Source organism: Leuciscus leuciscus (assembly GCF_965113295.1).
Source record: "Leuciscus leuciscus genome assembly, chromosome: 7".
Lineage (NCBI taxonomy): Eukaryota > Metazoa > Chordata > Actinopteri > Cypriniformes > Leuciscidae > Leuciscus > Leuciscus leuciscus.
In genome coordinates this window covers 38540735-38558199 of record NC_138731.1, presented here as the reverse complement: position 1 = coordinate 38558199, position 17465 = coordinate 38540735, and the positions used below count along the sequence as shown (strand labels likewise).

General features: G+C 37.0%; 1 protein-coding gene and 1 long non-coding RNA gene across 3 annotated transcripts in view; one reads left to right on the top strand and one right to left on the bottom strand.

The window, feature by feature from the left end:
* The window catches only part of cwc22 (CWC22 spliceosome associated protein homolog), a 47914-nt gene that overhangs the window by 23548 nt on the left and 6901 nt on the right, over nucleotides 1–17465 (top strand). For both annotated transcript variants that reach the window (XM_082176677.1, XM_082176676.1), the window contains exons 15-17: nucleotides 5155–5215; nucleotides 16026–16103; nucleotides 17073–17225. In XM_082176677.1, the coding sequence (XP_082032803.1) occupies nucleotides 5155–5215; nucleotides 16026–16103; nucleotides 17073–17225 (292 nt within the window). The remainder of the gene's footprint in view (nucleotides 1–5154; nucleotides 5216–16025; nucleotides 16104–17072; nucleotides 17226–17465) is intronic.
* On the bottom strand, nucleotides 7098–14553 carry LOC309503860. Its single transcript, XR_014207901.1, has 2 exons — nucleotides 8442–14553; nucleotides 7098–7745 (listed from the first exon to the last, which is right to left on the bottom strand). It is a non-coding gene; the product is annotated as an uncharacterized lncRNA (long non-coding RNA).

Below are 17465 nucleotides of genomic sequence, written 5' to 3'. Positions count from 1 at the left end.
CAGAGCAGCAGAAGTGCCATCACAGATCAGAAATGGCTGTGGTGAAAGACTTCAAAATTAGATATCCTTTGATATCAAGAGTGTTTGAAAATTGTTTAAACAACAATTCAGGGGCTGATTGACTGTAGGAGGAAGGCAGCATGAGTCTATTTCCCTTGGCATCACTGGACCGTTTCACAGTATGATTGTCCTCATGGGCATGGAGCTGAAGTTTGTTTAATATATATCTTGATATTGGAATTTGGTTTGTTGATGCATAACATGTCCATGAGCTTTTTTTTTTTTTATCATCAAAAATCAGTTTTTAATATGAATTTAAGGTATTTAGAAATTTATTTTGAATGTATAAGGACAAGTGTGTGTTAGTTTCTGTTCACCTTTTTGCCCTGTTATGTTATGTTTATACCTACATTTTTATAAGCGCAAACATTACATGTAGTCTCTCAATTAATTGTTTTAGTTTCAAAGAGTCATTATAATTACAAGAATAATGATTATAAAAGAATTGGCCAAATCTTGTTTAACATAGTTATTGCACAACTATATATACATAAAGTATAAATGTAGCAATATTATTGTTGTCAAAAATATTGATATTTCGATGCATCAATACTGAATTATCTGAAATGGTTCCAATACTTCTTTTCTGCAGTATCGATACACCTGATACCAGCTTCACGTTCTCACTCTCTCCGATAACGAATTGACACACACCTGCCTCCAGTCACTCACTTGTCTCATTCGCTCTGTTTTACACATAATTTTACTCATTCCTGCTTGTTTCATGTTCAGATCAAAATCGCGTGCACCACTGATCTATATGTGGCGCTCTCATAAAGCCGCCTTTCAAACAGCTTGCGAGAACCAAATTGATTTCTTTTTCATGACTTATTGCACTCAAAAACATACAAAATGTCAACTCTGGGCGAGTTTAAGTAAACACAGTCAGTTTTAGAACGTAAATAGTTGGGAGAAAATGCATGTTGTGTAACAGTAAATTGAATCCGTGCATAAGCTCTTAAAGTGACAGCAGCTCAAGTTTCTCATTCCTCAATGACAACGATTCGGCTATGTCTATTACACCTTTGACTAAATCACACTGGAACATTCAGATCTGCGTTCACGCTGCCGCTGATCCAGAGAAATCAGTTCATAAATATTCATAATATCACAGAAGTACTGGGAGAAAAGTTTATAATTCTGATATAAACACTGATGTCTATGGTAGCAATCAAAATAGAGCAAATCCTTTTGAAAGTGACTTGGCAATTACATCAAGTGACTTATATAGGTGTTTAGAAAATATAGTTGTCATTGAATCGTTCGTTCAAGAGATTCATTCAAAAACACTGATTCATCCAGTAATGAAACAAGTGAAGTATTTATGAATGAGTCATTGAATAATTTATTCAAATCGCTAAATTTTTTATTTTTTTTGATAAAATTAATTAAAATAGACTGCAGCAATTAACATTTTGTCAGAACCTCTAGTAGATTACATGTTATATTGACTGTTCAGAATCGTGGGAGAATCGTGCAGCTCTACTTTATTCTGTTGTATTTATTTGTGTTATCGTTTGGAATTTGTTTATTTGCTCTTTATTACTCACTGTTTACTTGTGGTATCGAAAATGTAATCGAAAATCGATATTTTTCATGGTATATTATCGAAGTTTGAAATTCCAGTATTGTGACAACACTAAACATTATAGGTGCAATATTTCATCAAATGAGGAAGGAATAATATTTAATTTAAAATAAATATCAATATTACATCAAATGAAGCCCACGGAAGAATATTTTTTTTTTAATAAATAATTTTACTTTTGTATATTTTTCCTTAAACATTAATAATTAACACACAAAGACATGAGCGTTTATATCATGCGTTTTAAAGTATAATGTGAGTGAATTTTTTATTCAGAGTTTGAAATGGTCTCACAGAGTCTTGTGAATGTTTATAGTGTGCATTTAAAATTGACACGAGAGAATTTTTGAGTTTTCTCAAAAAAAATAGGAGTTTGGACAGTTTCAACTGATTCATGTAAATGAACAACTTACAAACTGCTGTTTTTGCCACTGAAGTTTAAATAACATCTAGTACAACATCTGACTTCACACTCTCTCTAAATTGTGAGTCTTGACAGGGAACGTTTGTGAAACTAGCCTAATGACCCTTAAGGAAACTTAATGGTTGAATAAAAAGTAGAATTCAACATGAATATTCATTTATCCTTAGCTGGCACCAGGTCACACTCCGATGCGAGTGTGTTTATGGCCCTGGACTCCCAGGCAGCCTCACAGCTTCCCTTTTCCACTTCTATTGACCTGAAGCTTTGAAAAAGTCTTCCCTCATGGAGAATGTTTGAAAGTACTAAACCTTTCAGCGCCTCGAGGCTGCCGAGCACTCGTAGGTCAAAGATGCAGCTGAGGCTGTTTTTGGATTAAGATCTTAGCGGTCGAAAACAGGCTTTGAATGCATACGAGCTTCATTTAACCTGTTTTTTTTGTTAAGTCACTCTGTTTTTGATCACAAATGTATGGCACCACATCAAACATAATGTTTGTGTATATGTAACAAATCTTTAAATATTATACCAGCTGGGTGTCGACTGGCTTCCCTAATGTCTTTAAACTTGCCCGCTGGCAGCTGGATTGACCTCTTAAAACAAACCTGGTGTCTGCAGAAAGAGAGCAGAGACAAAAAAAGAGAGGCACTAGTACAATGGTTCTCACTTTCCCTTTCTACAAACTGCCTTTGAGGTCGGGATGAAACTGATTTGGCCCACAAATCTCGTGTATGGACAGGAAAAAGTATGACCCATCAGGAAATTAGATTAGCTCAGCTATTTTTCTGTTGAAATCTAGTGTATTCGTTTTGTGGCACGACCCTGTGATTCCCATTGTGAGGTTTTCTTTCTTTTTATATAGAGAAGAGAGGAAATGATGGAGAGATCAGAGAACAACCTCTGTAAGTTCATCCATTTAAAAAAATATATATAATCTACCGTTGAAACATTTGGGGTCAGTGATTTTTTATTAAATTTTTTTTTATTAATGCTTTTATTTAACATGGATTCATTAATTTGATCAAAATATTTGATGCTCAGGAACTATTTCTTATTATTAGCAATGCTGAAAAACAGTTGTGCTGCTTAATATTTTTGAGAAAAACACTTTTTTTCAGGATGTTTTGATGAATGGAAAGTCCTTAAAGCTGCATTGTGTCATATTTAGGAGGATCTGCTGACAGAAATGCAATATCATACACATAACTATGTTTTCAGTGGTGTATTCAGACCTTACATAATGAACCGTTATGTTTTTATTATCTTAGAATGAGCCATTTCTATCTACATACTCGCACGACATGAGGGTGATGGTGTTGACAGTGTTGTTTGATTCAGTTGTGTGCAGTGTATAGTGCTGTGCTCACTGTGTACTGCTGAAATGTCCTGTCTTTTGGTTGATGTGAATAGGGACTGTGTTGAGTGACATTTATATGGATTTTGTCCTAGGGGCGAACAGTGCACCATGGGACCTGTAGTGTCAAGTCTAGCCACCACGTCTCTCTCTTTTTGGCTGCCCTTGCCCTTTGAAGTGGTCTTGGCACAGCATTCAAACAGTAAAGAAGTAGAGCAGAGTAAACTTTATTTAGAACAGAAATAAAAATCGAGATTGTAGTTTGGTCAGACTTAACCACGCTTCCACTCTGTAAACTAAAGCATTTAGCTTTTGGTTTGTGTACAGGGGAGATTAGTATCTGCGAGCGTCACATGACTGCGTTCGTCAGCAGTTTGTGAAACTAACTGATAGATGCAGAATTCTGGCAGAAATGTCTAAAAGAGATGTGAAGCTCATGACCACTGACAGCATTGAAAGACTTTGATTTAAACAACAATTTAATTAAAATGCCAGTATTGAGTCAAACATTATGGGTTTAGCACATGCATGACATTTTTATGTTGTTTATTTTCTTGTCATCTTGAGTGATGCTTTATAAACAAATGGTTATGAGTTCGATTTAAATTCGATACCGATTCAGTTCTGTTCAACTGATTCATTTATAGATACCTCAAGTATTAGTGCTTGGCCAATTTGATTATATTATATTGAATATTGAAGGTTAAAATCAACTGATTTGTATACAAACACTTTAATTACATAATTATTTCTACTCCAATTATGTACATTTTTTTTGTTTAAATAAAAAAAAAAAAATATATATATTTTTTTTTAAATATCAACATTTAAATGGTGGCTGTCATAACTTGACGGATTCATTACAAACATACATTAAATATTGAAGAAAAAGATGTTCATTCATGTTGTTTCATGCTGTAACAAGTAGTAAAGTGGAAGATATGGTCAGTTCACGCATGCTGCCTCTTTGCTTGGTCTAAGGCGGTAACAGAGATCTGTCATGCCACATTAAACAGCGCCAAAACTGAATTTATAGTTTGAATTTTTATAATGAAATGGACAGAATTTGAAATCTGAGACGTTGTTTCACATCTTAAGTAACAACACAAAGCCTAGTGCTATCTATTGGATGGGATGCAGGCTACAATGGTTTTTATTTAATAAACTTAAAACAGCATAGACTGGAAGATCGATTCTTGGGATTTAGGAATTGATGTCGGTTCATAAATTGAGAAACCAATCATTTTCAAACCACACACATATATTTATATATTATATTTTCTCTATCATCACATTCAATTTAGACTGCAAATGCACAGCTCAGCTACAATCTTGTCTTTATTCATGCTGCTACAGATCCAGCAGCTCCACTGTAAACATTGACCCAAAATGTGTCCAAATATGCTTCAAAGCGATAGAATCTTGGGCTGACCTTAAATGAAGTACTGGAGAGCCAACACAATCCCAGGACAGGCAAAAGGGTCTGCCTGCTTAAGATAGAAAGCCTCAATTCTCCTTAGAGTGAACATATTTTGTAATTTCTTTTAGGCTTTAGGGCTGTATTATTATTCTGATCATGGAGTTAACCTTGTTAAGCTTCAACACATTTCATTACATTTGATTTATTATGTGGAACAGTTGCATGTAATATATTAAAATTATATGCATGTCAATACATTTCATTAGCACATGAGATGCAGGAGGTGACATTTTCATGTTTTTTCTTCACAGCTTGGACTTCGAAGAATGCGCCCACAAGTTGATAAAAATGGATTTCCCCGATAGCCAGACGGTACGTAAATAAACGCTTCTCTCTCAAATCCTGCAGATCTGTGTTGCTTTCTGTGTCCCTGCACACAGCTGTTTATCCGAAGCTTTTTATCTAAATATTTGTTTTCAGTCTCAGAGGTAATTTGTGCCTTTGTGGTCACTTGGGAAGCATTTGTCATCTTAATATCCTTGTTTTGCAGTTTCACAGTGGGGAAAAAAGGTCTGTTTTGGCTAATGGTAACTGGGTGTTCCCTCCTGTTTTAACTGATCAAATGCCTTTCTCCAGAAATGTCCCGTTTGTGATTATCACCCTGCTGTTTCACGAATCAAACTGAAATTCAGTGATGGAAAGTCTTGTATTTGTCAGCACATTTGTGGCATAAGTGCTAGTCTAGGGCATAGTTATAAGTTGAAAATTCACAATCATGACACCATGATACCTTTAGCCATAGCTCTTTCATGGATGTTGGCTTTCTAAAGTTCTCTGTGGTCTGTTTTTGTCTGCAAGGTGGATTTTGAGGTTTGCTGTCACTTTTTTTTTTTTTTGTCCACAACTTATACTATACCACTGTTAGACAACCTAGAGAATATATAGAGAAAAAAGATAATTGTTTGTTTTTTTCCATCTGTGTGTGTGTATATGTATATATAGATTTGAATGTTCCGGTATGATTTTGTCAAAGGTTTAATAGACACAGGCGAATTATTGTCTGTGTGTGTGTGTGTGTGTATATATATATATATATTCCTCCTTATTATTGCTTTTATGTTTTAGAGCTCTCTCTCTCTCTCTCTCTCTCTCTCTCTCTCTCTAGAGAGAGAGAGAGAGAGAGAGAGAGAGAGAGAGAGAGGAACAATTAAACCTATTACAAGCAATACTCAAAGAGTTTAATTTAATGCTTAATTATCTGAATGTTTTCCAGTCAAGAGCAGTGAGTGATTTTTCTTTTTCGCTGTTTTACTGCTGTTTGATTCTTACTGAAGACATCATAGACAGCGGGAGATCTAATAGGCTGCATTCACAGTAATGCACAGATCTATTTTTACATATCAGATGTTTTATCCTGTCTTTTTAATCCCTTAAAGGGATAGTTCACTTTGAAATGAATTTTTGGTATGTTTTAGCTTACCTCAAGGGCATCCAAGATGTAGGTGTCTTTTTTTACGCAGTAGTTTCAATTTTGATATTTTTAGGTCAAACCGTTGATAGATGCATAGATATATACACTAGATGTCGCCTTAAAGACATTCGTTCCAATGAACTGCCGTAGACAAGGCGACATCTAGTGTGTATATACTATGCACCAGTCTGCGTACATGTCAGATCAGATCACTTGGACATGGCTGTGTATAAGTGGTAAAAACGATATAAATACTGTTCGTTTTCTCACACAAACCGCTCGTTTCGTGTCTTAGGCCATCAATGTGTACTTACGATGGGGAATTGTTTAATTTGGACGACGGGGAATTGTTTTAATTTGGACTCTCTGCATGCTCTTTGAGACAATGACCATAGACCTGCATTATATGACTGACAGACAAGAACGGTTTGACCTAAAAATATCAAAATTGAAACTACTGCGGAAAAAAAGACACCTACATCTTGGATGCCCTTGAGGTAAGCTAAAACATACCAAAAATTAATTTCAAAGTGAACTATCCCTTTAAGACTTAACTGACTGTTTACATTAATTTCGTGTCATTAAAGCATTTTGAGATGCAAGTGCATTTAACTTACATGGAGTTACACAGCCGCGAGCGCTCTTCACAAAGGACACATAATCATTTGAAAACAGCCGTCTGAGTTAGTTTTGTGTATTGAAAATATAGGCCTATTGAATTCCAAACAGAGGATTTAAATTTTTTTTTTTTTTTTTCACCCTTAGCTGCAATGGAGCAAAATTATTTTTCATCTGTTTAATGAAAAAAAATTCATTTCAGAACAAATATACTAATATCAATATATCAAATGTCACCAAAAGTCTGATGAATATTGAGAGAGGTGTGTTTTTAGCTATATATATTCAAGCCCTACTCTGAACACACTGGTTTTCTTGGCTCTCAGCCTGTTAATCAGTCCGTTTGACCTTTTAAGAGAGATGAGGATGATAACCGGATTCGATCCCCTTGGTCCACTCTGCCTTCTTATTCCATATACGGACTGTCTTGTTTAGCTGGTGCATTTCAGATAAGGCTGTATGTTGTCCCCAGAGCATATATGTAATGTCAACAACATTCACGGCAGGGATCATTATGTTTTTTGCCCCTTTTTGAAATGACTTCCACTAAGACGATCTGTATCAAATAAGATGGGATTGTAAAAGGTCCCGAAATAGAATAGAGGCCCCTCACCCCCACCACCACATCTGCTGCTTTTGGCCGTTTGAGAAAAGAGTCAGTGAGGTGCACAAGATGGAAACATTGTGTTTGCAGGCCTGCGGGAGATTGTGTAACAGGGGTAGCATCCTACAAATGTCTTCTTTATCGCTTCGCTCCAGCTCTCCTCACAGGCTCAGGAGCAGGTCAGGAGGGGAGAGGCATGTACTCGCTCCCTAGCATACAAACATATGTCAGCTGTGTTGTGGGTGACATCTCTACATCCACCTACTATCATCTCCACATAAATCTGGGATGTCTTTGGCTCAAAAATAAGGATTTTTTTTCTGTTGGTGCCAGTAGTTCAGTTTTGCACTTCTCTTGCCAATATTTTAATTTGCTCCGCATCAAAAAGTTGTAACTTTCATTTAAATAAAAAAATATATAGGAGCAGTAAGTAGATATAATTTATATTATATTTAGTCTTTATATGTTTGGCATGAACACTTCCATATATTTATTTGACTTATTATCTTACATCCAACATTATAAGCACAATAAACTAGTCTTGCTTTTTGTATGAAGTAACTAAACTGAAATTAAAAACATTCAGTTGAAATTGGTGATGTAAGAATTGTAGATGCTTAATATACGTAGGTATTGTTATTAGTTTTTAATGTTTATACATTCATATTTAGACTTGTATTCATACTATATAATTCTTATTTGACAATTTTTCTGTTTATATGTTATTTATGTATATATACATATATTTAGAATATTGTCAAAATTCTATATTGTTTTTGTTGTTGCTGGTTTTTGTACATTGTTTACACAGAAACAAAACATTAAGCAAATTGACAATGCTGTTTCTTTGAGCTGATAGTGGAGCCTTTAAGTGATTTAAATATAAAACCAATATAAATGATTACCTCATTGCAAGGAAGTGCTCGTGTTTGCCAGTTTGTTGGTGGTGGGTCGTTCTCAGATCTCTCTCTGAAGCCAGAACTGGCAGAACATGGCTCACATCCAGACCTACCACAGTCCTCTGCGTCATCAGAAACACACACACACACACACACACACACACACACACACACACACACACACACACACACACACACACACACACACACACACACACACACACACACACACACACACACACACACCTGAGCCTGCCTCAATCCCCCCAATCTCTGTGCAACATGAGGAAACGCGTCAATACTCTGGTTTCCTTAACAGCACTGTTTGATAAATAAGTTATTATTGGAACAAGACATCTGAAACTGGTAATCTGAAAGTTTGACGGGGGTTTCGTTCATCCAATTAAGTGTACACTTTATAGGCGTCTCAATGACATTAACATATAATGTAACATAAAACGTCAAATGTCAGCCTGTTTTGTTTTTTTGTCGTATGATTGATGTACTGTGGTGTACTGCAAACCCTGTGCCTCGTTTAGAGCTCGTTTTAACATTGCGGTATGCGCTGTGTTTCTTTCACACATATGGGTTCACGTCCTTGGAACCCACTGCGTTTTGTCCCTCCTGAGTTTCCGTACCAGAATAAACCGTCCTTGAGTCTTTGGTTATTGCCGTTTCTGCCTAGTGATCTGGCTTTGCTCCTAAATGCAGGGTTCCCACAGTCATGAAAAACCTGGAAATATAAGGGCATTTTAAAACTGTTTTCCAGGCCTTCAAAAAGCATGGGATAATCATGTCATGAAGGGCATGGAAATGTATGGAGTAAATATACTTTATTTTTTTGGGTCGTTTTCTGGACTTTGTTTTAAAATATTGTACAGCTGTGAGCAAATCATTCTTTTGAGTCAGTTGAACTGGTCCATCTGAAAGACTAATTAGTGAATTTGATCTGAATTTGAATGTTTTTATTTATTTTCATTTATTTTTTTATTCATTCTAGTGGACATTCATTGATGTAAGAAACTCTGTTAAGCAAAACACCCCATTTGTCCAACCTTCATAGCTGTAATTCCAAGCTGAACATTTGTGGCAAGAACTCTTCTGTCTTAAGAAAATCCCTCTAGATGAGGTCATTAGCTTTTGCGTGTTTAAAGGTTGCTATAAAAAGGTGGAATGTTGTTTTAAATTCCGTACAGCTGCTGCTGCTGATTGGCAGGTGTTTCTGTTAGGGTGGAGATTGTTTATAGTCTGCAGCAAGAAGTCTACCACGTGTTTGGTTTCCAGTTTCCACACAAGACATTGAGAACAGCATTACAGAGCCAAAGACCAACATAGAACTTCTTTGGAATTGGAACTTCCATCATTCCCAAAGTTCTACACATCATTTGCCACTTGTGCGTTTAATAACGGTTTGTCCAATTTGTTGGTTGTGTGCGTCAGTTATCAATGAGAGTGTATAGTACTCCCAGCTTCATTTAACATATACAATGTTTTCTACCTACAATTACACTTGAAATAACTGTTTTCTATTTTAATATATTGTATAATGTAATTTATTCCTGTGATGGAAAGCTGAATTTTCAGCATCATTACTCCAGTCTCCAGTGTCACATGATCCCTCAGAAATCATTAATTCATTGACATTATAACATGTGGATTTGGTGCTCAAGACACATTTTTTATTATTACCAATGTTGAAATCAGCTGTGCTGCTTCATTTTTGTGGAAACCATGATGTTTTTTCAGTAGTCTTTGATGAATAGAAAGTTCAAAAGAACAGCATTTATTTGAAATATAATTATTTTGTAACATTATTAATGTCTTTATTGTCACCTTCGATCAATTTAAATCTTACTGACACATTACTTTTTAAACAGTGGTGTATATCTTTCCAGTTAACTTTTAGAAAACATCATGGGTTGTAAAAACTAGGAAGCCTCATCATTATTCACATCACATTAAATATGCTGTCAACTCTGACTGAGGTCCATGAAGCTGAGATGATTCACAGTTATTCAGCCTTCATTTTATAGGGATCATTTAATACTTCACCCTCGGAGATGTGAAGGCCAAAGCATGGCGTGTGAAAATATAAATGTTTTAACTTGCTGTGTTGATGTTTGCACTGAAATGCCAGTGCAGAAATGATTGAAAACATTACAGCCAGTCTCATAATTTCCGTGTCGACACATCAAAGTTTCCCCTTCAAAAGAGGATTGTAAAACGTTTCATAGTGCACACTTTCGACGAGGTTCAAGTGAAAATTAGCAAAGGCAATGACAATTGATGCGGAGCAGCCGCTGTCTGGCAGTGGAGTTGATGGCGCGATTATTAGTCTTGTGAGCAATAAACACATCACAAGTGCGGAATGAATCATGGGACTTCACAGATGGCCTGTTCATTATTCAGCCACATTTCTGCCTCCGCCTGCCTCAGCCACATGGAGTACAAACTTATGGATTGAGTGCATCGAGCTGAATCACAACTGCATTCAGTTAGCAGATAGATAATTCAGCTGCATGAGACGCTAATCGAATGATGATTTATTTCAAAAGCTTCTGCTGCCATTGCCTTTTTCACTGAGCGAGAAAGCATTAAGTGCAGATAGGGATATGGATGACCGTTCATTTTGTGTACTTGGGGTGTCTTGTATGTATAACTAGCTTTCCTCTGTGGTCTGTTTTCATGTAGTACAAGTGCCTCGGATTATCTCTAAATGAAGAAATTTAAGTGTCTTTTTTTTTTTTTTTTTTTTTTTTAGAACAATGTTGAGTCTCATGCTCATGAGAGAACTAAATTCTTTACACTTTACAATAAGGTCCCATTAGTTAACCTTAGTTAATGCATTACCATTAACTCACAATGAGCAATACATTTCAACAGTATCTTTGTTAATGTTAGTTAATAAAAATTGTTCTTTGTTAGTTAATGTTAGCTTAGGTCCATTAATTAAAATGAGCAAAGTTAGATTTTAATAAGTTATCATTAAAAGTAAATAAGTGCTTACTGTGTTGGCTGTTGCTGGCTATTTAAATCTAGCCGGTTTGGCGTTTCGTGTCGCAAATCCAATGGTGCTGGTAGTGACGATTCTCTCTGACCAATCAGAGATCTGCAGTCTTTTCACATAACATTTTAGTATCGGAATGGCTCGCTTGAAACCTCAACCGAGCAAGAAGTCGTGGGTACCAAATTGAGCTGTGACTACCATTGGGAAAACTGGTATCATATTTTTGTTTTCTTGTTGGATCGACATTTCACACCCAATACGGGGGTAATGAAAAACACATTTCTTTTGCACAATGCTCTTCACCTGAACTTTCACTTCAGGTGTTATTGATTGAATGCTCCTGCTTGTTCTTTACACGGCAGATCTTCAGCATGACTTTCTTTGCCTGTCCCACAGACGTAGATGCGTAAAACTTGGGCCGTACTCATCCACGCAGAAAGAAGGTCTTCATGCTGACCCCACTGCACTTAGGGAATGCTGCTTTGCCTCTGATTGAGTTCACTCAATGTCCCACATGTGCCAGTGTTTTAGTCAAGCAGTTTTTTTTTTTTTTTTTGGTTTCAGTTGGGTTTTAGCAAGAGAAGTGATACGTTTTTTTTTTTGTTGCTCTCAATATAGAAGTTTTATTGTGTTGTGGATATACTGGAGGTAAGTGGTTATTGATTGTCTGAATGTGAGTCTGGGTTTCAGTCCTTGTGCTGTTTGTTCGATCTGACCGCTGCCAATTTTTCTTCAGGGGAAATGAAATAGGCTGGTGCAGTTTTGAAGTTACTTCAGATGGTTAAAGCCCTTCATTTGTTTCTTTATGTTCTTCATGTTCTGCAGCTTTAATAAAAGTTAATGGCTTTTCCATCAGTCTTTGCAGAGCAGATGGCTGGTCATCTGTGGCAACAGTCTTGCTGTGCACGAATGCAGATTTCACGGACGCTCTCTTGCGCTCCCTTCATCTCATATCGCTCTTCAAATATTTCTAGTCTGCCCTGAGGGAAAAGCTTCTATCAGCTTCGTGTCAATCACAATCCGTCCGTCATTCTGTAGTTCCTCTAGCTATAATGTATCCAAGCAGTGAAAGCAGAGTGGAGTGGGATGAGATGTTGCACTTACAGTGAGGGCATGCAGGAGCTCGACTGGGCCGCAGGTGCAAAGAGGGAAGTGCTAAAATGGCTGTTTTGACCATGTAATCCCTCTGGTTTGCTGTGTGGGTAGGATCGCCGCAAAGGGTCACTATGGGATTCCAGCCCTTCGGGCTGAAAAGATTTACCTGACATCTCCCTTGATAGAATCTCTCATGGTTTTTCTGCTTGAGGCAATGGGGATGATGCTAATGAGGGAATCAGGGAGTGATTTAACCAATGCCGAAGCCTGGATTTGTGCTCCTGCTTGGTCTGCTGCGCAGTAATGCTGCCAGTGTCATAGAGCAGTTTAATTAACAGGGATTTCCCTGTTCATACATGAAGAACAGGTATTAGCTGAGTCAGAGAACCGTAGTCAGACTTCTTCTAGAACTGGAAACTTTGCTGACAACTGTATTACCAATTTCTGAGATGCTCAACTGTTTTCAACATTGATAATATGAAATGTTTCTTTAACAGCAAATTTGCACATTAGAATGATTTCTGAAGACTGGAGTTATGATGCTGAAAATTCAGCTTTGCCTTGATAGGAATAAATTACAATTTAAATATATTCAAATAGAAAACTGTAATTTAAATTGTTTTAAATTGATATTTTTATTCAGTTATTTCTGAATATTACTGTTTCTATTGTATTAAATCAAATAAATGCTGCCTTTGTGAGAATAAGAGACTTCTTGGAAAATCTTTTTCTTTTTTTAATCTTACTGATCCCAAACTTTTGACCAAATTATTATAATAATTTTTTGTGTGTGTGTGTGCAGAATATCTAGAGTGATCTGCCATATAACAAATATAAATGGGGTCTCTGTCAAGGTCTATATATCTGTCAATATATATATTGAGAGACTAGTGCCATAGGGCTGAGCCACCTTTCCGCTCCGCACTTGCTCTCAAACTGTCCTGTGATCAGAACACCTTAACATCACACCTGGCACATTTGGCTCTCTGCCTGCAGGCACCTGTTAGAAGAGTCAGAAATGATCTCATCAGGGCTTAATGCCATCTCAACTGGACCTCAAGTGCTCAGTACTTTATCTGCTTGGACACTGTTCTTGATATCCAGCGCTGGTTTCTTTTGCAGGTGTCAGGTGATTTTTAAGACCTCTTAAATTGATCACAAGCATGCCGTTCTTCCTCATAATCCTGAGCTCCCTGGTGAATATATATATATAGTAGGTAGATCATGAAATCAATAAGCTTATGGAGTGTTATTATAGGGTATAAGTAGAGAAGTGCTGCAGCTCATACAGTAAGATGAGATGTTATACCTACTGTGTGTGAGGGGCCGTGGAGCTCAGCTGAGTCGCAGGTGTGAAGCTTGAAAAGCTAAATGGCTTTTTGGAGCATAGAATCCTTCCTGTTTCCTATGAGGGAAGGAATGAGCATCTGTAGGTAGGATCACATCCAGTCCAGGCAGGAGGAAGGGAATTCAGAGAATTACCTGACATCATTTTCTTTGCATGCCCCCAGTCACTGCAGACTTTTTGATGTTTCTGCCCTAAATACTGTGCGTGTATACCTTGGAAAATATGTTTTAATTGGCTAAAAGTGTCTAAAAGTTTTCACAGTACTGTTAGTTTGCAGGTATGATAAGATGTTCCAAGCATCTTGAACTTGCCACAGTTAGTCTAACAGTTAGGCTGTTGATTGGCTCATATGTGCTACTGTTCAAAAGTTAATCATTTATTTCTTTAGTTTTTTAGTTTTTGCTGCAATTCTCTTATGCTCACCAAGGCTGCCTTTTTGGATAAAAAAGACAATAAAACAGTAACATTGTAAGTGTAAAAGCCATTACTCCAGTCTTTTGTGTCACATGATCCTTCAAAAATCATTCTAATATGCTGATTTGATACTCATGAAACATTTCTTATTATTATCATTGTGTTTACATGCACCCTCATAATGCGATTATAAAGGTATTTTGGCAATATTGCAGTTAAACTGTACCTCATGTAAACGCAATACTTTGATCAAATTAAAGCAGAACTCGGCAACTCTAGCGAACTCTAGTCACTTCTTCGCTGATTTTCCCTTTTGTTGTCGCATGTTTTCCCCACGAGCTCCCCCTACAGCTGTGGGGGGGCGTATATTTCACAACAAGGTCGTAAAAACTCACTTGCGGCGGCCTCCTCCCCCTCTCTACCGCTTCTCATGTGCGTTTGTTTTGATCGGAGCAAGCCAACTGTATCGCGTGGAGCTATGTCTACCGAGGTGGGTAATCTGGTGATACATCATACGTGCGTGTGTGTTTATGTCTAATTGCCGTAAAGCAATTCGTGTTTCGCGCTCGTTCTCGTTCTAGTTCTCGCTTCTCACGAGACTTCCAATTTCTATCTTGCCGGGACGGTAGTCCCCAAGTTGCAAGGTTGGTTTTCCGCCTGGGAACGCTGGGGGGAGCTGGGAAAGTCACCAATATCACCAGAACAGGTTGTTTAACCATCCAAATGATTTCTAGACAGTTTTATTAAGTTAAAAAAGTTACCAAGTTCTCCTTTAATGTGATTAATCTCATAATCGTATTGTAACCATACTCATATTATATGCTGATTTTAATCGCAATAAACAGGCTCAATCACATTATATGGTAATAATGCGATTGAGGTGTTGACATGCCTGTTTATTTCGGACCAAAGTGCGCTTGTGCTTGGACGTACACGGATGCCACAGCTTCATGAATGAACTTGAGTGACATTATTCTGAAGTTTTCATAATTTCTTTGAATTAGTGCAGGCATTTGTAATATATGTTACAAAAGATTTCTGTAACTTTTAATCAATTTAGTGTGTCCTTGCTGAATAAAGTATTAATTTTAAAAAAGAAATGACCATGCTGGCATGGGATATATGGTTTAAGCAAGGTAATCACATTTGGTGTACAATAAAGTCAAAGACCCACCTGACGTCAATTCATTTTTATATACAGCCATTCAAAACCTGAGTGTCACACATGTAGCTGAAAGTGATCACCAATAGAATCATTCTGGTTTGGGCGGGGATTCATGTAAATGCAGATATCGGATACAAGTCGTGTCTTATGTGAATGTAAACAGGTGGGACAAAAAAAAAAAAATGGTCAAAAGATCAGATCTGTGCATTATGCCATATGATAGCTTTATATTTTTTTTTTCCCAGTTCACAAAACATTTAATGATTAATCTGCATCTCAAGTGCTCAACACTTCATGCTCCTGGATTGAAGTCCACTGTTTCAGGTGTCCAGCTCGCTGAAGGAAAGAGCCTTGAGATTTTACATGAACTGGTTTTAGATCATCAAATCTAATAATGCGGTCAGAAGATATGAGGTTATGAAATCAATAGACATTAGTGAAGAAGTGCTGGGAATGGATGATCAGCTCCACACCTTCACTTTGTTTCTTTAAAGTGCAAAACTGATGCTCAGTGTGCTTCTGAGATTTTCTTTTCTCATGTGCATCTGTTTCTCTTCACAGAAAGAGCTGTGCAACATGATCCTGGACTGTTGTGCCCAGCAAAGAACATACGAGAAGTTCTTTGGTCTCCTAGCTGGGGTGAGCCTGTCTTTCCCCCGTTACTGTTATGCTGTATTCACGTCGTGTTGAAATTACGAACATTTTATTTATTTATTTTAAAAAAATACAAATAAATAAAGTATAAGATGACACCTAAAAAAAAAAAAAAAAATTCATTGTTTTATTACAAACTTTTTAGTTTGTAGTTTTATTTTTTTAAATACTTGCGTATTCATTTGTTTTTGTTTTTTATTTTAATTTTATTGTTTTGTATTTATTTATCATTTTTATTTAAATTGAGTTTGTATGGCAATTTAATTATAAGGTGAAGCCTTATTTTGTTTTTATTATTTTAGGTTCATTTTTAAAATATTTATTGGTTGGTTTGTTTTGATTTTGTTAAAGGGTTAGTTCACCCAAAAAGGACATTTCTGTCATTAATTACTCACCCTCATGTCGTTCCAAACGCGCAAGACCTTTAGATATTTTTGATGAAATCCGAGAGGTTTCTGAACCAGCCATAGGCAGCTTTGAAGGCCCAGAAAAGTAGTAAAGGCATCATTAAAATAGTCCATGTGACTACAGTGGTTCAACCTTAATGTTATGAAGCGACGAGAATTCTTTTTGTGCACAAAAAAACAAAAAAATAACGACTTTATTCAACAATTTATTCTCTTCTGTGTCAGTCTCCTATGCTGATCACATAGTAAACACAGTGCAGCGCTTCTGGGTTCTACATCAGAACGCCGGCTCATTATTGGCCGACGCTGTTCACGTGAGCATGCGTGTGATGCTGACGCATGAGCTGGCCAATAATGAGCCGGCATTCTGGCGTTGCTGCCTATGGCTGGTTCAGAAACACCTCGGATTTCATCAAAAATATCTTAATTTGTGTTCCGAAGGTGAACGACATGAGGGTGAGTAGTTAATTTTTGGGTGAAATAACCCTTTAAGAGATTGCAACAGTTGTTTTTGTTTCTCCGTCTGATATCTTCATCTTGTATGTAGAGGTTTTGCCTGTTGAAGAAAGAATACATGGAGAGTTTTGAGGCCATCTTCCAGGAGCAGTATGAAACCATCCACCGGCTTGAAACCAACAAACTTCGCAATGTTGCCCGATTGTTTGCTCATCTCCTTTACACAGACTCTGTTCCATGGAGTGTGAGTTACCGTATTTTCCGCACTATAAGGCGCACTTAAAAGCCTTTAATTTTTTCAAAAAACAACAGTGCGCCTTATAATCCGGAGCGCCTTATATATGGATCTGGCGCCTTATATTAATGTCTGTAAAACAACCGCTGACTTAAACCTTTTGTTTATACTTTCGCCTGGTACCGGAGCGCGAGCCTCCGCTGACTGCGCGCGCACCTCCCCAAACAGACGAGGCATTTATACTTGACG